The 27,926-nt window shown below is 43.0% G+C and overlaps 1 protein-coding gene across 1 annotated transcript in view; it reads left to right on the top strand.

Annotated features, from left to right (window-relative positions):
* LOC146861441 (NXPE family member 1-like) overlaps window positions 1–27,926 on the top strand; it is a 110,827-nt gene that overhangs the window by 58,377 nt on the left and 24,524 nt on the right. Inside the window, exon 3 of the mRNA XM_085646242.1 lies at window positions 7,533–7,594. Coding sequence (XP_085502368.1) covers window positions 7,533–7,594 — 62 coding nt within the window. The remainder of the gene's footprint in view (window positions 1–7,532; window positions 7,595–27,926) is intronic.

The following is a 27,926-nucleotide window of genomic DNA, read 5'->3' as shown; positions in this document are numbered from 1 at the left end:
TGAGCTTTTGCTGAGTTTAAGATAGAAGAGGCCATAAACCAACCACTGCTTCAGCAGGTAAAGCAAGGGTTCGCAATCATGAGTCACAATTACGCCCTTGTAGGTAGTGAGTATAATAGTAATTGTCAATAAGCAAGCAATGTGACTTACCATTGTCCATCTCTGCTGCTGCTTCTCCCCCTCCAACTGACTCTCCTTCTCCTGCAGCGGCATTTGAGCCGGCAGCACTGGAAGTCGATGTGGCTAGAAAAAAACATTATACATATTTTAGATACCAGATATGCCTCCCCTTCATTCTCTTTTATCAAAAAATAGAACCACAATACATCACTACAGTTTGGTTATCACTGTAGCATCTTCTAGCAAAAATATCACTCTGGGCAACGCCAGGTAGTGAAGCCAACCAAAAATGTTTCATAATAGAAGAGCAGAGCATAGCCTATGATGATCTTGATAACTCTGAATCATTGAAGCACGATGAAGGAGTGGAATAATGGTTGATGAAAGACATGGTGTTGGTTGGCAAATGCAATAGGACCTCATACTTTCCAGCCATGCTGCACGATCATGGAAACTGCTGGTATACTGTATAAATGATTTTACTAAGCATAATATTGGGGTGGGATGACCATGGCCACTCTCTTGTTAACTGTTAGAGCATGAGCAAGGAAAGAAGGCCTTCTCAACAAACATACACAGTGAATATTATTTATAATACTAGCTTACTTTGTTCTGCAATCCTCACAGTAGACAGTAGAGAACCAACAATCTGCTTTTAGTCTTACATTACCACAAGATATATAGGAGAGAGGGAAAGAATGGCAAGTAGGTGAACTAGAGACTAGTACAGACGGTAAAACACCATCTACCAAAAAAAATAAAATAAGGGGAAAAAAGATAATGCAAGGATAACAGGAAAGAAACACAAATTGGATAGGGGAGTTGGAAAAAAAGAAATAGTGTAAAAAGAATTCTGATGCAAAATTTAGAAGTAGCATAATGGGCAGAGCAGAAAGAGATAATCCATTGGTCTCTGTGCACTTGCGTTTGTATCCCGTCTTCATTGCCACATTAAAGAAAGATGGCAGGGAAGGGTGTCAGAGCAACTTTATTTCTTGCCAGCAACACCAGACTTCAGGCAGCAACTCCTATCCTGCAACCGAGCACCAACATTCCAGTACCACAAGATTCTATCCTCAGCCCACAACTATCATAAAACCCAATATTAGGGAAATAATAACACTAAATAATAGGACTTACTAGATTGAGCGGAGACCTCAGCAATGGTGCTTGTGGTCAGCGCCTCCTCTTCAGCTCTTCCTGGACCCTTCTCTGCATTGCGCTTCTTCTTTCTGCTGGGTGCTGATGTAAGAAATGAAGGAAATAAAAAAATAGTTTAGTGGTAGAGTTAATCGCCACAAAATTATTATGATAGGCAAACACAGTCACATTATACTTATCTAAAAGAGATCGCCTATAGTATGAGATTTGAGTCTATCGACTGTCGTTGAGTTGGCCATACTAATCGTAAAATCCCTATTTCAAAGCTTGTTAACAAAGTCTGGATTTTAAACTAATGCATTGCAATGAATGTTCTTTGATACTATTCTCATTTTTCAACCCCCTTAATGGACCAACTCAGTCTCCCTTTTTTGCAGTGCATAGATGAATACTACACATCCCTATGAAATAGTTTGGGACTGTATGAGATACATAAAGAAAGTCACAGAGAATACTAGCTCAATGATATCACTGTTTCACAATGGTGACATGAGAACAGAAGCATTTGAAATGGCTTCTTAATTAATCAGCCAAAGCAAGCACTGATGAGTATGATTAGGTAGTGCAGTGCACATGTCTAGCTGAAACTGGATCACATAATAATATTCTAACGTAAACAAAACATAACTTACTTCTGAGTTTGAGCAGCATGCTATTCGGAAAAAAAAATTCAGCATTGTAAAACACAAACACAACAAATAATTAATACTCACTGAGCCCTGGAATCTCAACACCAAGCAAATTGAGCAGGTCCTGCTCCTGGTCAAGGATAGCTGCCCAGCGATGCGTCAGCTGCTGGATGGGTCACCGAACCTGGCTGGTGCGCCTCACAAACTGGAACACCCTCCCCCAGCGCAGCTGATGCTCCCACATGGGGTACCCACTGCCAGGCCTGCCACCTGCTGCCAGCATGGAGGGGAGGTAGCATTGCACGAAAAAAAGTGCTGACACCTCCACCTCACTAAAGAAGGGCAGGGGCAACACACCTGGGTGACACCGCCGACCACAAGGTAGGCAGCAGGTTAGAGGCCTGATGCTGCCACCCCCCTGTTCTGACGTGGCGCTGGGTGGCAAGGGAAGTAAAACACGGGAAGGAAGGAAGGAAGTAAGGAAGGAAGGAAGGAAGGAAGGAAAGAAGGAAGGGAGGAAGGAAGGAAGGAAGGACGGAAGGAAGGAAGGAAGGAAGGAAGGAAGGAAGGAAGGAAGGAAGGAAGGAAGGAAGGAAGGAAGGAAGGTACTGCCAAGCCAGGTCCTCCCTGGAACGGAAACAAGCATCCTGGGACCGGTTTTGTTTCATCAGCCCTCATCAGCCAGGCTAGCTTGACTCCATTGGCATAGAGAGCATGGGCAACATTCACCCCAGTACAGAGATCTGGGCCTAAATCTGCAGCCATATAGGCTTAGTGGTCCTGTGTGCAGAAGCGGGGTAGCTGTTTACAGTACATTGCCGCAGGTCATATGGCCCAGCTTTATGGCCCCCGGCCCGCCCTGCTCAGCTGATGTGGCTGTATGGGCTTAGTGGTCCTGTCTGCAGCCACGAAGCCTCTTGATTTTTTTTTTTAAAAGGAATCCTTTATTTGGTGATGGGTATCCTGGAATGGTTATGTAAGTATCGAACTTAATAATTAACACACTCATAAAAGTATTTCAGGTAAGCCAGATTCAAGTCTGTTTATCGTTATTACTACTGACTATTAAAAGAAGTTCCATTTATAATTCTTGCATGCAAATATAACTTATGTGGATTTCCCCAAAAATCCATCATGGATTCATCTCTTGTTGATCATAGGTGTAGGAGGGCTGGGTTCGTGCCAGATTTTCATGATAACTACTGGCTATGAAAATAAGTCAATTTAGGTTAAATCTAAGTAAATATGCAGTCAGAGCATCACACCTGGCTCCAGCCTCCTTAATAAAAACACGTTTTAACTCACTTATTGAAGCTCTTATAATTGCTTTTTCAATTAGTCGAACTAGTTTATTTAACTTAAATACATTTAAACACAATTTTTACAAATGTGGTTGTAGGTTGACTGGGGCATGAGCCCTAGTCAAGTTACAACCACAATCCTAGTCAGGGTAAGAAGCAGGCAAACCCTAAATTCAGGTTGAGCACGATCGAGCCAGATATGGGGAACCACTGAGGCTTGCTGAACAAAATTGACTTCATATTGGATGCGTTGACGATGTGTGGTGCAGTCATGGCAATGCATCGGTGATGATCCACAAAGATGCAGAAATGCACAGCAGCTCTGATTCTCCGGCTCCTATGAGTGGGGAGCTCTGATGTGGAAGTTTGGCATAGTCATTGAGGCTGCCATTGATGGGACTTCAGTGACCTTGTGCAGGAAAGGGCATTGTGCAGTGGAGGTTCTGAAGGCGATGCGTTGGTTCCAATCCATGCAGCAGAGGTAGTGCACCAGTTCTGATACATGCAGCAGTGGCAATACGTCCGTGCAGATCCATGCAGCAGAGTCAGCGCACAAGTTCTTATCTGCGCAGGAGTAGTGATACATGGATTCGAAGGAGGATGCATCGGTTCTGCTGAAACAAACATCTTAGGCCCAATTCCAAATGTCCAGTCTGGGGTAGTGCTGCTTGGCAGGGTACAATCCCAGATGGCAGAGTCCAGGTGCAGAAGGAGGGTGGGCCAAAATCTTTTATGCCCCTGAGAATTCAGATCTGGAGGCCAGCCAACTAGTCCTTGGAGTCAGTCTTGGTTCTGGGCTCAAGTGATACAGGTTCAGTCCTTCTGATGCAGGCTTGAGGGCAGTCTAGCAGAGTGGCAGTTATTTCAGCAACACAGCAGTCTTTCTTCCTGGCAGAGCATCCACAGGTCTAGAAGTGTACTGAAGCAGTGGTACGTATACTCAATTGTGCCTTTGAAGTGGGGGAGACTTCAAAGACATGCCTTTGAATTGCACAGAGGTCCTCACTTCCTGCCCTGGCTCCAGATTCACTTGGGGGGTGCAGCCCTTTGTGTGGGCACAGGACACAGCCTATTCAAATGTAAATGAGGCTGTGTCCAGGTCCTCCCTCCCATCCCTCCAGGATTGCCCATCAAGTCACTCATAAGCTCCCATTGTGTGTGGCTGTCTAGGGGGAATAGCCCAACTGTCACCCACCCCAGAGATCAGGGAAAGGCAGAAGGCACCAAGTGGTATTTTCAGAATTGCAATTTAAAATATGCAGTTAAAATACATTTTGTTTTTAAATTGTCCTTCCAGAGACACCAAACTTGAAAAGTCTATCTCTCCACAATTGGAAATTAGTCCTATAAAATTGAATAATGTAATCTTAATGTTCTCCTATGGGAGAGATACGCCTTGCAGAAGTGTAAAACAAATTTGAGAGTTTTCCACTATCGGGACATGTAAAACATAAAAGTACATGCCCTTCCATTTAAATGTATTGCACCATGCCCTCTTAGCTTTCTAGGGGTGATGCATGTGTATAAAAAGGGAAGGTTTACACCTGGCAAAAGGTTTATTTTGTCTGGTCAAAATAGCAAGGTGAATTGCTCACACTTACGCACCTGAGACACAGTTCAAAGGCAACTTAAGTGGGTGGCACAACCAGTGCTGCAAGCTCATTAGTAGCTCTTAATTTACAGACCCTGGGCACATGTAGTATAGTGTACTAGGGACTCATAATTACATTCAATATGGCAATTAGGTAAGAGCCAATATTACCACCTTAGAGCACGGCAGCAAATTAAAATGAATAGGGTACAATTCATTAACACTAGAAAGCTATGACATCTGAGCCTAGAAAAAGAACAATAATGATGATAGATTTGGTCAATGTATTCCAGCCATAATAATTTACAATAGTAAGGTATGTACAGCCATCCAATGGCATTCTTATCCTTAATGCTATTATAACAAATCTAGAAACTGTGAGCAGTAAGTGGAGTATTTAATCAAAGAAAAGTTAAAAAGGCAAACCTAAATGGTGTTGACTAGATTTACACAAAAGCAGATCAGATATTTCTTTGTAGGGATTTGATAAAAGTGACAGAAGACAAAAATGCTTATGCATTTTCACCTCTGTCAGAGACAGATAGGTGGTGAACAATTCTCTGAACTGAACAGTGGTAAAGAGAGAAGCTCATGGGGCACAGGAAATCTAAAGCTGGACAGGAGATATATTTTCCTTGCACTGTGAACACACTCAAGATATTTTTCAAGACCAACAGAGGCACGATGGCCCTATCTGTTGGATTCACTATTTCAAATGATTCCCAACTTGATTATAATGCAGACTGCACATAGAGAAGACATTTTTGTTTGTCTAAAAGTGATCTTATCAGGATGATCAAAGATATATCACAACTATCATATCAACTTTTCCTTAGAGAGTTGTTGATATACTCCAGTTATGCTATCTTTGGGGAATCCATTGTGGAAATGTCTCTCAAAATGGCTCTAGGAAGGATCACATTCTTTCTAGACCACACTGAGATCCACAGAGAAAAGGGAGAGCACCAGATATTATCTTCGAGAGAGTCAACATCCATCTCCTGATGAATAGATTAAAGTATAAGATTGGGGTAGACCTAACACCCTATGAAGCACTCTTTTCTATCCAGAGAGTGCTCAACCTGGAATAAATCTAAATATTGCATGTATAAAGGGCAATTAAAATACATTTGGCCTGGTAGATATTGATAATAGCTGTGATATACATACCGCCTTGATAATTGCTTTAAAAGAGTGTATTCACATGTATAGAAAGCCTACTCAATAAAAGGATTATTTTATTATTTGATGCTACATAGGTGGCCTGTAGAGTTTCCTAACACTGAACGTGTTATAGAGAAGTCGCTCCTGACCAACTACCAAGTAGTACTGCTGCTCAAGGCTGGTCCTGATTATGTCACCAGAGATGAATCAATGTTATTAAAATAAAAAAAGCTTAAAGTTTCTGCGTTCTAAGTTCAGGGAACTCTTCTTGTACTAGGGTTAGAAATGGTACACTATTTCTCCACCGGGTTGCATAATTCCCGGGAGCATCCATATAGTCTAAGAAGGTTGGTGGCCAAATACTGATGGTTGATTAATATTAATGAATCAATGATCTCAAATTGGAAAGTTTGAACTTGGGAAGTTGACAACAGTTTTTTAGAGTACGCTGATAACATTTTCAAAGTTTACAGTCTTGCTCCAAAGAAAGTAGGAAAAGTACAGATTGAGAACCCGGCCTCCGCCTACTTTCCATAAATCACAAAAGTTTTCAGAACTATTCCTGAAAAGCAGTCCATGGTACAGCTTTCCAGACACTCTTCTGGTAAGGTCATGTCAAATTCCCAGTGGTATCCAATTTCTGTTGGATGGAGTTTTCCTTAATGAAGAACTCTGCACAGTGGCCACTGGATCCTCGGTGCAAACACAATTGTTTTTGTTTTTTCCTCTTTATGGAAAACAATTTTCCCAGTGGAGAAACCCCTTGCCATACTTCCCCACCAAAAGTGGGGTTGTTGCTTTCCCGTTCCCATCCTGGAAAACGATTTATGCCAGACCTTCGCTGGAGTAAAAATCCGATAATTTCCAAGGTTGAGAGGGGACTGAGAGGAATTTGTGAATACTGACAAATGTTGACAACTTCCAATGCTTGTAGACATTCACAAAGTTAGTCATGCCTTTTAATACCCACTTCCCACCCCTCTTGTAGTATTTATGAGTGTGGAAACATCTGCACATGTGATAAAGATCTCAATACACATAAATTAGCTTACACCAGTTTGTAACTCTTTTGTGATATCCTAAAAGCATTAAAAGTTACATTCAGTGGTAAACTTTAGTTAGTGACCTAATTTATATTTGTGAATAGAGTTACAACACTAACTTTTATATTTAAGCTGTGTTGAACCTTTGTAGGGTGTTCTGTTATAAATGGTGTAGTGTGCATTTTATTTTGTGTGTGTGTATTTTTAAAGTGGATATTGTTGTTGGGATTTGATAATACTCATCTACATGACATGACTGTGCATTACTGAGTATGATGTATATAGTCTAATTCTTTATGTTTTATGTATTTTTGTAGTGGAAATCGATACTGTGTGCTTATTATTACCCAACTACATTGCTAGATATATAGCATTACCTTGAAAATCATGAATGTCATTGAGTCCAATAGACTAGTAGAAACACGAAGCAGTGTTAATGGGGTATGGTGATAATTGCTTTATTCACTTCAAACATTTGTCCATGATTGATTCATTAATGTATATTTGATTATCTGTTTTTAAGGTCCAACATTGGAGTCGAGATTCCAAAGCCTTTTCAGTATATTGATGTATTTGACTGTAAGAGTAAGTAACTCTGAGTTATTATTTCCTCTTACTATGATACATCTACATTCACCTCCTACCCTCAATCTTGTATATGTTGTTTAATTAATTCCTCTTTTTCTGAAGGCCTTTACAACTTCTTTGGGGTTTATTTGCTTTGATGATGAGTAAAATTACCTCAAAATAAAACATAATATGTGATGGGACTTTTGACTGATGGAGGCAGGCTCTGGTGATGGTGAATGTGCCATACAGTTACTATACTTTCAAAACTGCATCAATTAGTTTTTTTTCATTTTTAAGAAGATGCTGCATTTATGTTCTTTGCATGTACATAGACCAGGCAAAGGGCATGGTGGCCAGCACTACAACCTGTCCAGCTATCACTATTGGGTCTCTGACTCTCAAATTAGGGGGATCAACCTGATGTTAGAGTACACTTTTGTCTCCTTTCCTTGTCAGTATTTTACCTCTCTTCTGAGACTTTTGATTGTGATTGTGCAACAAGGTTGCCTATTATGAGTAGGCAATGTACATTATTAATGACAAATACATTTAAATAAGACGAGCCATTGGTCAGCCCAAATTCAACATGTTCACCAATATGCCCACCACTGTAGTAACATTGCTTTCCCATTATGTAACCTTACAGTACTGTAAGCATCTATAAAATCAAGGCTGCAATTTATTAGATGAAAGACAGTTATTTTAAGCTTGTCAGGATATGAATATATAGGTAAATGTGGGAAGATGTTGAAGGGAAAACCATGTAGATAGCACAGAAGGATTCTGTTGAGACTCTACATATCATTAAACACTGCACATCTGGTGTCATATCCCAACCTAGAGACCACATCCGAGATATTTTATCTAGCTATACAGATCTTTTCACATCTTTTATGTCCCGCTTTGTAGCCCTCATCTGGAGTATTAAATTTAAGTCTAAAGGCCTCACTTGAGATGTCACAATCAGCTATATAAACCTCTTTTTAAAATATATGTCCTGGTTTAGGGCCCTTATCTGAAGTATTCTACACAGTTCTAGAGAGGTAATTTAACGTATCAGATATAACTAGAGTGATTGCAAGCATTGTGGCGATCTCTTTATACCTCATCTGGAGCATGAGCTTCGAATATCTCACATAGACCATTTACTCCACCTCTAAGGGCTTCATCTCAAGTATGTTTAGCCTCATCAAGAGTAAATCAAGATCCATCTGATGTTTTCTACCCGGCTCCCATGGTCTCATATGGAATATCTTATGCAGCTCTGGAGCCCTTATCATGTCTATCACAAATAGCTCTAGAAACCATATGAATAGTTTTCCATTGACCTCATTTAAAAGTGTGAGCCTAGCTCCAGGAGATTCCCATAGAGAATCAAATCAGAGTTAGAGAGCTCATCTATAGTATGGTGCCTAGCTCTTCTGGCCTTATCTCGAGTATCATATCCTAATCTATAGATCCCATCTGGATTTACGGAGTTTTTACATCCAGCTCAAGAGCCCTCATCTTGGGTATTACGTCCAGTGCTAAAGACCATATAACAGTATACAACTCTAAAGACGTCATCAGAAGTATCATGTTTCACTTTAGAGACCTCAAACATAGTATCATGGTAAATTCTAGAAACTTCATTTTGAGTGTAACATCCAATTTACGACACCAGTCTGTTGGTTCATATCTATCTTTAAATGTCTCATTTGAGTCAATCTCTAGAGTCCTTTTCTCATGTTTTCTCTTCAGGTCCCATATTGATTATCATGTCACCCTTTAGAGGCTTCCTCTGGAGCATCATCAGTATAGGGCTAATGTGGACTTATGCACTGAGATCTAAAGATATTTCCCAAGTATCATGGACAGGTCTTGTTTCGTGCTCAACTGCAGATAATTCGACTAGAGTATTAAATTCAGCTCTAGAGGTCACATCATTGGAGACTAGAGACAATTTCTAGAGCAGCACACCCACATCAATTGCAGCTCTAAGAAATTCATCTGATATAGCAAGATGTATAAGTCTTGTCCATAGCACTGTATCCAGCCAAGGAGGCCAATTCCTGAGCTGAGTCTCAGTTCTCCCATGCAGAACATTATTACCTGCTGTAGAAACTCTATCTGACAGATCAAATCCAACTCTAAAGACCACTGTTCCCTTCAAGGTGCGCGCCTGTGCGCCTGCGCAACTTTGTGAATCTGAACGCGCAGTGACTTCCTTGAAGTGCACACACCTCCAGAGGCAAGTATTCAGGTTAACCGCAGCGCCCTGTAGAAGCATGATGGACGCTGCGATTAGCATGAATACTTGAAGAAGAGCAGACAATCTGCCCCCCTCCACGCTGCATCAAAAAGCATACAGCACGCCTAAAATCACGACGTGTGCTTTCACAATCATTAACATATATTAGTGATTGTGAAAGCACAAGTGGTGCTGTTGGGCTTGCTGCCTGCATTTTCTTCACAGAGCGTGGCAGTTTATGTGCTTTTTTGAAAGTTTTCATGTTAAATGCAGCCCCTTGTGTAAACATGTCGGGGCCCTGCAATTAACAAGAAAACTATCAAAAAGGCATGCAATTTGCCGCGCTCTATTTCCAAAAGGCATGCAACAAGCCTAACAGCGCAACGTGTGCTTTCACAATCACTAGTATGTATTAGGGATTGTGAAAGCACACATCGTGCTGTTGGGCTTGCTGCGTGCTTTTTCTTAACAGAGCGCAGCTGTTTGTGTGCCTTTTTGAAAGTTTTTATGTTAAATGCAGCCATGAGTGTAAGCATGTCGGCAGCTGCACTTAACATGAACACTTAAAAAGGCACACAATCTGCTGCCCTCTATTAACAAAAGGCACGCAGCAAGCCTAACAGCACAACGTGTGCTTTCACAATCCCTAATACATACTAGTGCTTTCACAATCCCAAAACTAATATATATTAGGGATTGTGAAGTGCTGTTAGGCTTGCTGTGTGCCTCTTGTCGCTAGATAGGGCGACCAGAATTTTAAAGCCAAAAACCGGGACATTTCACACAAACAGAGAATGGACTGCACATAGCCGCCAAGGTTTCAGATTGCTATGTGTGACATCTTCAAAATTTCAGTGCAATCAGGGCACAAGTCCTAAACAAAGAAGTGGGGGGACTAACCTAGTTAGGCAGTATGCAAGTGACATCATGGTGCGCGACATCACGGTGCGCGACATCACACATGGCATCACAGGAATTGACATCACAGAAAGTGAAATCACACATGGCATCATAGGAATTGACATAATTGAAAGTGGCATCACAAGCCACGACTTTACAGGAAATGGCATCACAAAAAGTGACATCATGGAAAGTGGCATAACAAGCCACGACTTAACGGGAAGTGGTATCACAAGAAGTGATATCAGATTTGAAACCTTCAAATAAATGTTTAGGAGTTCTATCATGTGTACGTTTGAGCGCATTGTGAGGATAATAGCACAGTGAGCTTTGGAAGGTGATATGTGACTTCTACACCTTGCAAACCCCCAGTTTTATGTAACACATCCTGTACATTCATTTACAAACCTAAATAATTTATTGTACATGTAATATGCATGTGTTGATGTAAATCGCAGTGTGACGAACTAACAAGGTTTGAGCCTTTGTTTCACCTCCGCTTCATGTGTGTCAGCTGTTAGGCTCCTGACTGCCCACAGCCAAGAGACTCGACCAAAAGGAGGCTTGATGACCCCTCAAATTCCGCCTTTGTTATGGGCCCAGTAGTGGTCTTAAATAAGAAAGCCCTGTCCCCACCTGCACGTTGATGCTTGTTGCAGATAGAAATCAGACAATGTGCAGGTGCTGCTGAAAGTGTCCTGCTGTTTGAAATGACACCGGACAAGATCAGCACATTAATCAGTGGGGCCCAAATTCTTGGCAGGGTGGAAGGCGTTATCTACTGCAATAGTGCACATGACGTGCACTTTGCAGCTGCAGTTCCAGCTTCTCCCTACCAGCACGCAGGTGTTGTCAAGGCGCTACAAATGTGAGATTAATGCATTTTAGTGTGGTGATGCAGACCACCACACTAACATGCGTTAGGCTAAGCCTGATTTGTGGTACTTGGCGGAGCTGCGAAAGGCAGGCAAGGATGCAGCAGGAGATAACGCATATAAGGAATGTTCTGTGGTTGGCTAAGGATAGGACACAACAATGCATTTTCACAGAACCCATTGAACAACACAGCCATCTCTCAGGGATATAGCATTCACATTTGACAGGTAAGAATAAGGGACATATTGTTACATTAAACAACTTTTAATGGAGATTATGCTTTTGAATATTGTATCCTTTTTATGTTTGTTGTATGTTGTAGACCCTTCATATGGTGCTGTATGTGTAGAAATACACTGTCTTTTCACTTTATTAAGCAAATATTTGAGAGATATTTGCACTGATATTTGTCGCTGCACCCACACACATGTTTGGGTTCTTAGCGCACATAGCCTTGGCTGCAGCGCACAGAGACCATATAATGCAGCACACAGAAGAACAAAATTAGAGGGAACATTGCTAAAGACCTCATATGGACTTTGTGATATCTTCCTCTGCCCTGTCCCTTTCTCTTCAAAGAAATGGTCTGGTCTATAGTCTGAATTGTATATAAACTAAGATTCTAAGATTGCATCTGTTTGTATTAAAGAGTATCTATTTACTTGAGTCTCTTGTTGTCTTTGTCATAGTACATCCTATTTACTGCACTGGCAACAAGTTGGAGAGGTGGTTAAAACACTTAACACCTCAACACATGAAAGAAGCTATTTCGCAAAATGCGTGTATGATGAGGCATACACATCTCTACAGACAGCTGACACTAGAAGCATTGGTGCCTCATATTAATATATAATCTGCACTAAAAATCTATCCTGAGAAAGTACTAGTGAGGTTTTTTTCAGGCGTTATAAGAAAACATGCTTTTTGCAGATGTCCCCCAACATTTTGACCTATTTGGTCCCCAATGCTGAAGGTTTTTGGCTCTGGAAGTGCATTGCAGCCTGCTAACCAGCCCTGTGCCAGTGCTCTCTCCCTAAAACTAATATATGTGAATTGGCAACCTTGATTGGCAAGAAATTCAACCCCCTTATAAGTCCCGGGCAAACGGTACTAGTGGTACCCAGGGCATGGGAGTTAAATGGTTCACCAGGGACTGAAGCACTATTTTTGCAAGGCTGAGTGACCCATGTTAACAGATGACAGTAGGCCTGCCACTGCAGACTGCTGGAGCAATGCAAACTGTTCCAATTCGAATTTGTCCTCACCATGAGGGGCAAGGTCGCAGTACTATTTCTGATATATACCATTCACTCCTATGGTTGGCCTCGTGAGCCCAGGAGGCAGGGTGCATTATATTAAAGGTGGGGACATATAAGTGCAAGCTTTTATGTCCCTATAGTAGCCTTTACCATTAAGGGCTACTATAAGTGACCCATGGTTCATAGGATAACATGGGATGGCACTCGGGCACACCGGAGGTTACCAGCTGCATTATGGTGCTGCTGAAATATGTCATGTTTCGTATAAAACAACTTGCTTTGTCACCTCAGACATGATTCTCGCGTCAGAGTAGAAGTAGCATGCACCCAGGTGGTTGCCTTAGAGGTTGCTCAAATAGTTGATCCAGTCTTTCCAGTGCTCTGGCTGTCAGCCTGCAACTGCTGTCACAAAGACAGGAATCTGACCCCTGCCAAGAGGTGCTCACTCTCCCAGGAGTCAGAAACAATGGCTGACATGGGAAGGCAGTGACAGCTTCCTCCTTGACAGGATGGCTAGTGAAGAGGCACATCATGGCGGTTCACTTCAAAGCTTTCACCACCTTAATATACATCCAGGCTGCCTCCCAAAGGAAGGAACAGCTGTCCCCCCGCCCCAGGCACATTTGCACCTGGGCAGAAAGAAAGATTATGTAGTTAAGAGGTGTACACCCACAGAAGGTTAGTCACACCTCTAGGGTGGACTACCTGATCTGTACAACTAAGGAAGGTTTCTGCCATTTTAAAAAGTGGCAGAATAGAGGGTTTTGGGTAGAAAAGGTTACACCCCCCCTCGGATGTGATGTTCTCAGTGGCGGGGATTAGCTGCTGGGTCTAGAAGCCAATGGGCCACATACACCCACACCCCTGACCCCCCTAAATCTCAGATTTGGGGGCATGTCTGATACCAGAACCATAGTTCTGATCTGACTTACAACATTAGACACAGAAGAGACCTGAGTCTGCAATAACAGGAGCTGTTGAAACCAAAGGCATGCTAGTCTGCACTTGGGAAAACTTTCCTGGAACTGCACAACTGTGACTCATCTCAGATCAAAGACCAGTTCTCCCAGACAGCGGGACCCCTTTAAGACTTTGAGAGCCAAAGGCAACTCCAAACTCTCCTAGACTAATGGCATTAGTCCCCTTAAGTTCACTGCTAAAAACAACCAACATACCAGAACCAAATAATTACTGGCCATCCGGCCCTCCAAGGGATCACTCAAAAGTAGATGTCCAGTGCATTGTGGGAAACCCAGCAAGATTTAGGCAGCTACCATTTTCCATGGACCTCCAGACATCGAAACAACTTCTTGCTGACCTTACGGCTGGCAAGGCTTGTTGGTGGTCAGTCCTGCAACCACCAACTTTATTTGATGCTGTAACTCAATGTAACAGCTCAATACTTTCATCCGACACCAGCGGTGACTCTGTTGTTGAATTTGATTGACCGCAATGCTAAAGTTTTGCAGTATTGATATGCACTAATTTAATTTTGCTTGTAAGATCAAGAACTCTGGTTATACTTATCCGATTAACTATATTTTGCTTTGTAGATTTAAATAAAAATCTGCTTTCTTTTTATAAGTGGTGTCGTATTTCTTTCAAGTCATGTCAATTACTTATCTTCCCTGTTGTTAAGGAAGTCTAACCAGCCTCACTACATAATACTCCACTTTCCAACACGCGTTATTTAAGGAACAGCAGTGACACTCAAACTCAGTTGATGCAATGCTACAGGCAATGCTTAAAAAAACAGAAGACAATGCTCGGCATAGCAAGGCCACACACTGTAGAGATAACATTCCAGGATCAGGCAACCTGTGCCAGTGATGCAGATGCTCATGAATATGGAAGGAACACACTACATGCAAATGAGTCATTGAACAGCTGCAACACATCAAACACAGAGGAGCCAAGCAATAGCTCAAAGAGTAGACATGCACTATATAACAAGTACCATGACAAAGACATGCTATGGAAAGTAAACAATATTTTGAATACAACTCTATATTCCTGAAACAGGGTATTAGATTGTAAGACAAGAGACATTGGCTTAAAAAGCCTACTTAAAGAGGTATGTGTAGTGGTGCACAATATAGCTTTATTTAATGATGAAACAGTCTCTGACTATTGCTTAGGAGTGTTTTCTTATTTAGTTTTTTACAATTAACAACCCAAGAGAGTTGTGAACACTATGCGGTATTCACCTGAGAGATTTCACAAATATTACAGACAATAAAGAAAAAATAATAATCATTGTGGGATAACATACAAAATGCAGTCAAGTTTCTCATCTATAATTGCCAGGTCCACAATATAAAAGACCCTCATAAAACAATACTGCTGAATAACAACTCTTGACTTAGTAAAATGTTAGTGACAGTTGTGGAGCCAACATGAGCAATGTTACATCACCTCTGTTTTTCTTACCTTCTCCTGGTGAACCACTTATGTGTTGATGGAAAAATATTATCACTAACTACTCAAAGGTCTGTATCAGTGCAGACTGGAAATACACTTCAGTTTTACATTATTTGGGGCGGAAGGCTAAGAGATTCTGAAGAACTTACAAGACATGCTTGGTAGATAAAAGATCATTAAATGAGTCAATAAAAATGTAGATGTCTACTATCTTCCATGAGTGAGCATGATATTAGAACGCTGTCATTTTGCACAAAGAGAGCAAGGAAAATGTGAATCTGGTAAAGACTACACCACAAGTTTATGTAAATTGACTTCAAGCTGCAAGCTTGGGCTGTCTACAGAAGAGAGAACCAGATATCAATTCATTTTAAAATGTAACAGTGACAAAATACGTAATAATTGTGTGATGATGGAAGAACCAACATTTGGGGAAGTGCTTGTGATTGCAAAAATAGAACATATGCTGAATTATGTTGAAGAGTTAAGTGCAGATTGGGTCTAGAAATCTACAATTAAACAGATGAATGAGGATGCAATATGTGTGTGTGGTAAGTTTTTGTTGTGGAAATTTGGTACATAAGGCAAATGCAGAGCATGTCCTAATCTGAGTGTGAACTGAAATGATTGTGATGGAAGAGGACATTCCAGTAAAATATTTAGGGGTAGAGATAAAAAGAGGTTTACAGAAGGTAGCAATAGAGACTTGCGATGAAATAGTCTTACAAGTTTGTCAAAAGACAAAAGTTTATCCTTTGAAGAAGTTGTTTATTGATGGTCCTGAGATTCTCATGAAATCTGACTCTTGTTAACATCTCACAATAATCTCAAAGGAAACTTTTAATAAAAATTTCAGCAATGTGAAGAGGCTACATCAGCTGGATATCACCTCCATTAGATATGGGAGATTACCTTTATAGCTGTTGGGTTATTTTAAAGCATTCTTAGGAATGGAAGATAATCTTACAGTAGGAAAAATGCATGTTTTCTGGAAACGTGTCAAACTAATAGGGTGGATTCATTCAGGCCAATTGGTATTTAACCCGAATCCCGAAGTAAAACCAGAAGTTCAGAGGAATCAATTGGTTCCTGAAACAAAGGTTTTTATTCCAAATTCAAGGATTTGTTTTCTGACAAATTAGATTACTTATAGGTTAACAGTTAACACATTTAAATACAAAAGGGAGACTGTTCCTGTGGTAGCTAAAGTGAGGTGTTTACCTTTGAGTGTTCAGCAGTCAGCACATTCAGAATGGACAGATTATGAATTTTGGGTGTCATTGAGTTTGTGGAGACAACTAAATAGTTGGCCCCAATTGTAGTGGCAGGTGAGGAGAATATTGAGATTCATCTTTGCATTGATCTTTGTGCACCGAATGGAGAGGTAGAAATATGTAAACATGCTCTTCCAAACACTGAGGAGCTGATTTCCACTTTTGTTGGCACAAAATATTTTATTACTCTGTAGCTAGTCTCAAAAAGAACAATTGATGGACAGAATGCAGAACAATGTCATACATTCACCCCAGTACAGAGATCTGGACGTAAATCCATAGTTTATTTGCTCACCGTGCCATTCCAGTTTGGACCCAGCCATGCGCAAATCAGTCTTGACCCGGCGCCCAATGGGAACAGACCAGTCCGAACTGTCAGGCCAGTTCCTCCCTGGACTCAAAACTAGCATCCTAGGACCAGTTTTGGGCTTTCAGCCCTCATCAGCCAGGATAGCTTGACTCCAGTGGCATGGAGAGCATGGGACGCATGTCTGGGCATACCCGTTCCACTCAGGGTGACAAATGCAAAAAGAACAATTGATTGACAGAATGCAGAACAAAGTCATACATTCTCCCTAGTACAGAGATCTGGGCCTAAATCCATCGTTTTTTTGCTCTCCATGCCATTCCAGTTTGGACCCAGCTGTGTGCAAATCAGTCTTGACCCAGCGCCCAATGGGAACAGTCCAGTTCGAACTGCCAGCCATGTCTTCCCTGGACTGGAAACAAGAATCCGAGGACTGGTTTCGGACTTTCAGCATTCATCAGCTAGGATAGCTTGACTCCCGTGGCATGGAGAGCACGGGACCCACATCTGGGCACATCCGTCCCACTCGGGGTGACAAACACAAAAAGAACAATTGATGAACAGAATGCAGAACAATGTCATACATTCACCCCAGTACAGAGATCTGAGCCTAAATCTATCGCTTTTTTGCTCACCATGCAATTCCAAATTGGACGCAGCCATGTGCAAATCAGTCTTGACCCTGCGCCCAATGGGAACAGTCCAGTCCGAACTGCCAGGCCAGGTCCTACCTGGACTGGAAACAAGCATCCTAGGACTGTTATCGGGCTTTCAGCCCTCATCAGCCAGGATGGCTTGACTCCAGTGGCATGGAGAGCACTGGACCCACGTCTGGGCCTACCCGTCCCACTCGGGGTGACAAATGGAAAAAGAACAATTGATGGACAGAAAGCAGAACAATGTTGTGCATTCATCCCTGTACAGAGATCTGGGCGTAAATCCATTGTTGTTTTGCTCACCATGCCATTCCAGTTTGGCCCCAGCAGTATGCAAATCAGTCTTGACCCTGCGCCCAATGGGAACAGTCCAGTCCGAACTGCCAGGCAAGGTCCTCCATGGACTGGAAACAAAAATCCGAGGACTGGTTTCGGGCTTTCAGCACTCATCAGCCAGGATAGCTTGACTCCACTGGCATGGAGAGCCCGGTACCCACGTCTGGACATACCCGTCCCACTCGGGGTGACAAATGCAAAAAAGAACAATTTATGGACACAAAGCAGAACAATGTCATACATTCACCCCTGTACAGAGATCTGGGCCTAAATCCATTGTTTTTTTGCTCACCATGCCATTCCAGTTTGGACCCAGCCATATGCAAATCAGTATTGACCCTGGGCCTAATGGGAACAGTCCAGTCTGAACTGCCAGGCCAGGTCCTCCTTGGACTGGAAACAAGCATTTTAGGACCGGTTTCTGGGTATTACCCTTCATCAGCCAGGCTAGCTTGATTCCAGTGGCACAGTGAGCAAGGGACCCATGTCTGGGCATACCCATCCCACTTAGGGTGAAAAGTGCTATGCAAACAAATGATGGAGAGAACGCTGAATAAATCATACATATACCCCCAGTCAAGAGATCTGGGTTAAATCCATCGTTCTGGAATGCCATGCTGAGCAAAAAAACGATGGACTTAGGCCCAGATCTCTGTACTGGGGTGAATGTATGACATTGTTCTTTTTGCATTTGTCACCCCGAGTGGGACGGGTATGCCACATATGGGTCTCGTGCTCTCCATGCCACTGGAGTCAAACTATCCTGGATGATGAGGGCTGAAAGCCCGAAATCGGTTCTAGGATGCTTGTTTCCAGTCCAGGGAGGACCTGGCCTGGCAGTTCGGACTGGACTGTTCCCATTTGTAAACTCCTTCAGGATGGCAAATTATTCAGCATTCCGTCAATCATTTTTTCGCGTAGCACTTTTAACCCTAAGTGGGATGGTTATGCCCAGACGTGGGTCCCTTGCTCACTCTGCCACTGGAATCAAGCTAGCCTGGCTGATGAAGGGCAATACCCAGAAACTGGTCCCAAGATGCTTATTTTCAGTCCAGGGAGGACCTTTTACTTTACTTTAGACTCATTTGTATGGTGCACGAATCATCTCCAGGGGGATCTCTCGGCGCCAGAGAAGGAAGGCTAAATGTAAAATAAAATCTTTAGAATAGCCAGGTCTTGAGCATTTTTTTCAATTGTGGAAGGTTGGGGAAGGCACGGATTTGTTAAGGGAGCTTGTTCCAATGTTTGGGGGCCAGATAAGAGAAAGCACGACCACCCATTTTGACTTTCCTTATTCTCCGGCTGCAGAGCAGGCTGCGATTGCTGGATCTGAGTTGTCGTCTAGGTGGATAGCGTTCAATTTTATTAGTCAAGTAAGGTGGTCCCGTTCCGTGCAGGGACTTAAAGACCATGCATAGCAGCTTGAAGATAGCGCGTTTCCTAACAGGAAGCCAATGTAGTTGGCGTAGGAGAGGAAGGGAAGGGGTTCATGCTGGTTTATTAAGGGCAAGGCGAGCTGCCGTATTTTGCACAACCTGCAGTTTGGATAACAGGTCTTCCCTAATTCCTACCAACAAAGAGTTGCCATAGTCAAGGTGACTGATTAGGAGCGACTGAATGAGGGCCTTTCTGGCGTTTAGCGGGATCCAGGGGAAGATCTTTCTGAGCATCCGCATGGTCCCGAAGCAGGTGCCTGCGAGAGTCTTCACCTGTTCTTCCATTGATAGCTTATTGTCTATTCTAACCCCTAGGTTCTTAGCCCACCCTCTTGGGGAAGGAGCTTCTCCTAGTTCTGATGGCCACCAGTCGGAGAACCACAGTTCTTCTGCCTTGCCAAACAACAGTATCTCCGTTTTGGAGGAGTTAAGTTGCAGAAAGTTCTTCCTCATCCAACTTGCTATACTAGTCATACAGTTTATGAACTTAGATTTTGTTACTGCAGGGTCGTTCTCTATGTCCACTATCAGCTGCGTATCATCAGCGTAGGATAAAGTTTCAAAGCCACAGTTTCTAATGATTGAGGCCAAGGGGGCGACATATAGGTTGAATAACTTGGGGCTCAATATAGAGCCTTGAGGAACCCCCTTAACCACCGCAGCTGAATGTGACACAAAAGAGTCCAACTGGATGCATTGTGTTCTGTCGGACAGATAATTCTGAATCCATTTCAAGGCCAGACCTCTGACACCAATCTCTCGAAGCCTGTTCAACAGGATACGATGAGAGATGGTGTCAAAGGCTGCCGACAGATCGAGCAGCACTAACATAACTGTAGAGTCCTTATCCAGTGACATCCTTAGCGTATCGGTAACCTCTAGTAAGGCGGCCTCGGTGCTGTAGGATGCGCGAAAGCCGGACTGGGATGGATCTAGTATTTTGTTCTGTTCTAGATAGTAAGAAAGTTTTCGGGTTGATTAGTGTCTCCATGATTTTATAGCAACAAGGGAGAAGGGAGATTGGCCTGTAATTCTGTAGATCAGTACGATCTGTTAGAGCCTTTTTGAGCAGGAGCGTTATGCGTGCATTTTTCCATTTGCGTGGAAAAGTGGCTGTCGCTAATGAGATGTTACAGATGTCTGCAAGTCTGTACGCGAAGACAGGGGTTAGCCGGGACATAACTGCAGGTGGTACTGGGTCTGACGCATAACCCGATTTTGCCTGAGATAGTAGAACACCCACCTGCTCACCAGTAATGATGGGGAAGCATTCTAAGCTCGGGGAGTAGGGGTTTCCCTGGAGGAGGGCTCTCTCATAAACATCCTCTTCAGGCCCAAAGGAGTGATATATTCTGTCGATCTTATTAGTGAAGTGGGTCGCTAAGTGATCACATAATTCCTGTGTGGATGGCGGGAGTGGATTATTCCCCCGTGGATTTGTAAACTCCTTCAGGATGGCAAAGAGCTCCCGCGAGGAGTCTTTGGCTCCCATGATGCGAGAGCCTAAATAGGTACTCCTGGCTACGTTACAGCTATTAAAATAAATTCAGTGGGCCTCTCGGTAACACCGTTCATCTTGCTCAGATTTGGATTTTCTCCATTTCCTTTCTTTTACCTTACATAGGGCTTTTTCCCTTCTAAGTGTATCTGTATACCACGGGACAGGGGCTGCCCTGGCCTGGATTTTTACCATCTTCAGTGGTGCAATGGAGTCAAGGACATCTGTTATAGAGGCCTCAAATAATTCTAAAGCCATGTCACAATCATTGCAGTTCCTAAATGCAGGAAGAGTATAAACACTGCTAAAGGCGGAGGCTGTCACCTTTTTCCAAGCTCTGCGGAGTTCTTTGTGAGGTTGCGGAAGACCACGCAATTTTAAGGGGGCCCAGGAAAAGCTTAGTACCGAGAGGTCCATCCAGCCTACCCTCTGCGGAGGTTCCACTATTAGTTCTGAGATGTTGGAAAAGATGGTGTCCAATACATGACCCGCCAAATGAGTTGGGCGAACTACTCTAGAAGAGAGATCAAGGGACTCCATGGCTGCAAGCAAGCAGGCTGACCTCCACCCCTCTTTCCTGATCGGTCTAAGTGCACAACTGAATAATCCGCTGGGAATGCCATTGCCAATGCTGGTGTGGCATCGTTGTTCAGCCACGTCTCAGTAAAAAGACAGATATCCGGTTTGGCATCGTCTAGCAAATCACAAATTTCTGTCACGTGTTTTGCGATAGATCTGACATTAAGATAGAGCCCCTGAAAGGGTACTGCTGGTTCCCCCTCAGACTGCTTCTCTATCCCAGCAGACTGTCCTCTACCTAAAAGATTCCCCTTTGAGTCGGCATGAAGGGCAAGTAAGGTACGAGCAGTGTCTACTAATGACCAGCCACAATGAGGGCAGTTCCCCTCTGAGAGGGTCTCCACTGCTTGAGGATTATTTCTCCCCCCAGGACAGGATTCAGCATATCCCAATTGCAACAACCTCTCTCTTGAATAGCACATCCTAGGCACAGGACATACCTGTTGGAATACGGGCAGCATTTCCTGGCAGCCTGCAGCGTTCAGGCGTGAACGGGCGCAGAAGGGCTTGCCTTAGGCATGCATTCGGCCTGGCTTGGCAGTTTGGTCTGGATTGTTCCCATGAGGCACAGGTTCAAGACTGATTTGCATATGGCTAGGTTTAAACTGGGGTGGCATGGTGAGCAAAAGTACGATGGATTTAACCCAGATCTCTTGACGGGAGTGAATGTATGATTTATTCAGCATTCCGTTCATCATTTGTTTACGTAGCACTGTGTCTAGTCTCAGCTTACAACCAGGTAAAATTAGATGAACGTTCACAAGAATTGACTGCTTTTATATCTTCAATTGATACTTTCAAGTCCAAAAGAAAACATTTTGGAGTAATATTCACAGCTGCTATGTTTTAGAGGATAATGATGTAACTTTTAAGAGGAATTCCAGAAGGTAGGTGCTACCACCACTATCTTTGAATATATGATGGAGCTTTCAGAGAGGATAATGAGAAGGTTTGTAGAGTGTTGAATAGATTGGTAGAATCAGGACTAACTTTAAAAGTTGAGAAATAAAAGTTTGATGTGTCAGAAATAAATTATTTGGGATACTTGATTACAGGAAATGGTATTAGCTCCAAGAAGGAAATGGTTGATGTTATTAAATCTCTGAAAGTTCCTATAAATAAAGAGGAGTTGTAGTTGTTTTCTTGAATGGCATAGTACTATGTAAAATGTATTAAAAACGATGTACGCACAATGGTCAATATGAGAAAATCAGTGCTTAATTTGAGCCAGTGGGTGCTGATGAGGGCCACCGGCACATATATTTGTGGCTAGTGGGGTGCCACCAGAACTCATTTATGTGGACTGGGAATTATTTGTCCTCATCCAACATTTCATGAGAGCAAGAGAGGGAAAATACTAAACGGAGAAAAAATGAGAAAGAGAAAAAAGGAAAAACTGTCACAAGGGGAGAAAGGAACAGCATGCAGGAGTGGGATAAAGGGGTAGGGAGTGTCTGGAAGTTGATTAAAGAGGTGTATTCTTGACTATGCAGCTTTGGGATTTGTATGCCAGTGCCGGCCATTGGATTTTGAGCAAAGCTTTGGGCATCAGCTCCTATTCTTTAACAAATTAAGCACTGGGGAAAATTGATTGGAAATTTCAAAAAGGATTTATTAGGGGCAAGAAGTGACAATAAATTTCAATTGAGAGTTAGATAACGCACCATGCTCAAATGCTTTCATTTCAGTTGCAGAGACTGCTAGTTACTGATGCCAGTTCAAAAGATATAGGTGCAATGTTGATACCCCAAAAATAAGGTAAAAAACAACTCATAGCAAGTGCATCTCAAACTCTTAGATGTTCGGGTTATAATTACTCTGTGATAGAGCAGGAAGCTATAGCATTTTATTGGACATTAAACCAATTTAGGAATTTTGAGTGGAAGACTAAATTTCAGGTTTGTACTGACCATAAACCTTTGATAAAGCTCTTTACAAGAAAAGGGTTTCATTGTATCTCCTCCAGATATGAAGAAAGGTATAAGTTTCCAATTACCGACCTATCTACCTTCTGCCAGCCTTCGCTAAAATCCTGGAGAAACACATCCATTCCCATCTCTCCAAGTTCGTAGAAACCAACAAAATCCTCCACCCATCTCAATCTGGTTTCAGAGCGGGTTTTTCCACAGAAACAACATTGTTGGGTGTTACGGAGAGGTTGCGCCATCATCAGGATGCTGGAGATACTGTTGCTCTCATACTGTTAGACCTCAGCACAGCGTTTGACACAGTATCCCACCCTATACTAATCAACACACTGAGTTCACTTGGCATCTGTGGCTCAGCCTTATACTGGCTTTTCTCTTTTCTGGCTAACCGCACCTTCCAAATTTTCTCCGCCACTGCTAGCTCTGACATTCACCTTTCACCCTATGGGGTACCCCAAGGGCTCCATCCTTAGCCCGCTGCTTTTTAACTTATACGTCAGACTGTTAGCCGACATTGCCGAAGATGCTGGACTGACTCTATTTACCTACGCTGACGACTCCCAGATTATTTTCTCTCTCTCTAATAGTAATTCCAGCACAACATCTCTCCTTCAGCTAGGTCTAGGGAAAATTGCTACATTGATGAACCACAACCATCTAAAACTTAACAGCGATAAAACTGAGGTCCTGATCCTTGGCAAGAACAATGATCTCTGGGGCCCACTACACTGACCTAACGAGATGGGTGCACTTCCTCGGCCTTCCAGCCATGTCCGCAACTTAGGCATAACCATTGACGACTCGCTAATCATGCACCACCAGGCAGTCAAGGTTACTGCCACCTGCTTCACCATCTTGAAGTGGCTTAGGAAGATCATCTGGATGCTGCCAGATGCTACTCAGAGAACAGTAGTTCAAGCCCTCATCACCTCAAGGCTTGACTACGGTAATGTTCTATACCTTGGCTCTGTAGATGGTACAGAACTCTGCAGCAAGACTACTCTGCAGGGTTCCCAGAGCTACCTCTATCTCTAGCTACCTCTGTGACCTGCATTGGCTCAGGGTGGAGAACCGTATTAAGTTCAAAGCCCTGAGTTACATGTTCAAAATCAAAATCGGCACGGCACCACAGTATCTGCAATCTCTTGTCAGCCCCTATGTTCCTACTCGCCACCTCCATTCTGCAACTCACGGAAACTTTACTGTACCCAGATTCAAACTTTCCAGGATGGGAGGCAAATCTTTCGCCTATCTTGGCCCCTCCCTCTGGAAATCTCTTTCCTTAGCTATCCGCAAAGAAACAATTTGCACCCGCTTCCGCAGATCTCTGAAGACTTGGTTATTTAACCAATAATCTCAACAAGCTGCTATTTTTTCACCTAGTCCGTTGTGGCGCCGGGAAACCCTCCTAGGGTAGCTGTCGCGCCTTATAAATTAAATAAATAAATAAATCAATACAAGAAGTCCCCTTTGATGTAAAGTACATCCCAGGTGCAAGTAACTGTTTAGTCAATTGCCTTTCAGTTTTAGTAGGGATTGAGGAAGTAGTATCTGAAAAAACATTTTCTTCAGAGGGTGAATGGGAAGAAGAAAACATAACTATGTGTATAGCTACACAGGGTTCAATTCTGCAGGATGACTGGTGGTAAGGGGTAGAAAGTGATAAGGTTCTAAAGAAAGTACTTCAGTTACTTTCTGAAGGAGAGGTTGATGGTGTTGAGCTGATCAAGTTATGGAACGTGTGGTGGTTGATTAGAAATGACTTAGATGTTGATGAAGTGTATCTTATAAGAGATACCTGACTAGACCGCCAGAATGTGTAATAAATAAAATGCTGTCTTGAGCATGAAGGTCATACAAGTATTGCGAATCTGAAAGAAATGTTGGGAAGTGATGTTTTGCAGCCTGCATTAGATAGAAATGTAAAACACATGATCAGAGACTCTATGGAATGCTGTTGCAGTAAGTATGGGTTAAAGGGAGGAAAACTACCTCTGCGTTGTCAGTAGCTACCTTCATATTGATAAGAACAGGTAACAATAGATCTGTTGGGACCTATATGTGTAGAACATGCCCTTCTTCATTGATTAGTATATTGATTAGTGTTGAGGCTCTGTTGAATTCTCATGCATGAGAGACATCACTCCAGCACTGTCCTCAAGTTTTTATACATAGTTAGACATGACAGTTATCCTAATAATCTTCTCACATAAAATGGGGGTACAATTGTGTTCCTGTAAAGTGGAATGTTATTTGAAAGAGTGGTAATGATCTCAAAAAAATTATTTTCTACCAGTCACAGACTAATAGTTCTATTGAGAGGTTGAATAAAACTCTGGAGGATGGCACACAGTTAGCATTAATGAATGGATCAGTTTAAAAGCTGTAACTGCAAAAAAAGACTACAGCATAAACCAGGTCTCCTCACTCTTAAACAGGAAAATCAATGCTTGAACTTTTCAAAGGATGAGTACCCAGCTCTAAAGTCTGCTCCTGAAGGATAGGATGGAACAAGGGTTTCATAGACAATAGTTCAGGTAACTGGACAGTGAGAGAAGATAATTTACCAGCTGTGGTAATTTACAAGCTGGTCAGTGTCCATTCCCCCACTGCTGATGATCACACTCTTGGGTAACTGTGACCTCCGAGTCCTCTGGTTAATTATTGTACTGTTTCTTTGCATTTCCAGCTGTTTATTTGACCTTTGTTTGTCCACTCATATTTTTCTCCCTGTTTGCTGCTCCCACTGTTTTTCCCTGCCTCCCACCTCCTGCTAGCCCCTCCCAATTGCCAGGGCTACTTATGGAGGGTGCAGCACAGCTCCTGTAAGCATCCCCTCAACCTCTCGTCAGCGCACCTCTCCCCCGCTGCTGATCGTCGCACTAGTGGGAAATTGGGACCGAAGAGTCCCCTAGTTATCTGTAACCTTTACTGTACTTTTTCTTTGCATTTTCCACTGTTTGTTTAACCTTTGTCGGCCCACTGTTATTTTCTCCTTGTTCCCGCTTCACCGTAATTAGGACCATGGAGATGTCTAGTTATTTGTAACCTATTCTGTACTGTTTCTTGCATTTCCCACTGTTTGTTTGGCTTTTGTTTGCCCACTGTTATAATCTCCCTGTTCACCACTGTTGCTGTCTTTTTCCTGCTCAGTGCCTCCTGCTTGCCCCACCTACCTCCTAGGACTAGTTATGGAGGCTGCAGCATGGCTCCTGTGAGCAGACCCATGGTCAGCATGCCGCTCCCCCTCTGTTAATGATCATGCACTTGGGTAACTGGGACCGCCAAGTCCTCTAGTTATTTCTATTCCTTATAGTACTGTTTCTTTGCATTTCCCACTGTTTATTTGACCTTTGTTTGCCCACTTGTATTCTCTCTCTGTTCTCTGCTCCCGCCATATTTTTCCCGCTGTATGCCTCCCACTAGCCCCTCCCTCTTCCCAGGACTATTTAAGGAGGCCACAATGTGGGCATGCATAGCGGGAGCGCCAAAGGCAAGCCCATCCGTGCCTGGACCGCGCCCAGTGCAAGGGACCCTTGTTCTCTCACCACACGCAGCTACATGGCCGCAGACATATGAGCCCTGCATCTTAAGTGCATTGACAACAACAACTGCTGCCGCACATCTCCACGCACTACCAGAGGACAATTCTTCTGCCAGCACTGCTGCTGCACCTGAAGAGACCGCCAGAGCACAACTCCAGTGCTTTCTATTCAAAGCATGATTGCATGGCAAACATGCCACAGAGATCTTAGAAAAGATCTCATCCCTCACTTCAGACATCATTTTCCTCACAGAGACCTGGCTAAAACTCTGTGCAGGACATCGCTGTTGCCACTTCCCGAAGGCTACAAGATAACACACCAGGACTGAACCAACAAACATGGAGGTGGAATTGCCATCATCTCCAAGGACACCATCTGCTGCATGACCTCCTCAGACAACTCAAACCCAATAATTGAGCATCTCAACGTCCAATTTCACAGAGGTGGTAAAAGCACCATCAGAGGCACCCTCGCCTGCAGATCACCAGGACCATGCCATCCCTGACCTCATTACCTTGATTGCCATTGACTCCAAGCACTACATCTTCCTTGAGAATCTTAACTTACACCTTGATTACCCCAGTGATACTTACACAACCTACCTCCTAATATGCATGAGCAACATCGGCCTCAAGCAACTTGTCACTGACCCTAACCACATCAAAGGACACATGCTCAACCCCTTTTTCACGTTAGCGACAGAGTCAAGTACAACCAGGTCTCACGGCTCACCTGAACCGACCACTACAGCGCCCACTTCACCATCTCAGGACCTACCAGCACTGGCACCATGCTCCCCAGCTCCACACGCAGAAACCGGTAAAAGATATCAAAAGGCCCGTTAAACAATGCTCTCAACTGCCACCTCCCAGGCACAACATCCATCCCCAGAACAGGCTGTGAAGAATTTCTCCCAATGTATCACTGAATATACAGAAAGAATTGCCCCATCAAGGCAGCCAAATTCAAAGGACCTGCCAGAAGACAAGCTGGTTCACTGTGGAGCTGAAATACACCAAACACAACTGTCAGCAACTAGAAAGGAAGTGGTGCACAAGCAAAGAGAAAGGAGACCATACAGCCTTTAAAACAGCATTCAACC

The sequence above is a fragment of the Triturus cristatus genome, chromosome 3_1, assembly GCF_964204655.1.
Source record: "Triturus cristatus chromosome 3_1, aTriCri1.1, whole genome shotgun sequence".
Classification (NCBI taxonomy): Eukaryota; Metazoa; Chordata; class Amphibia; order Caudata; family Salamandridae; genus Triturus; species Triturus cristatus.
Note: the sequence above shows the minus strand (reverse complement) of the source record. Positions and strands in the feature narration are given on the sequence as shown.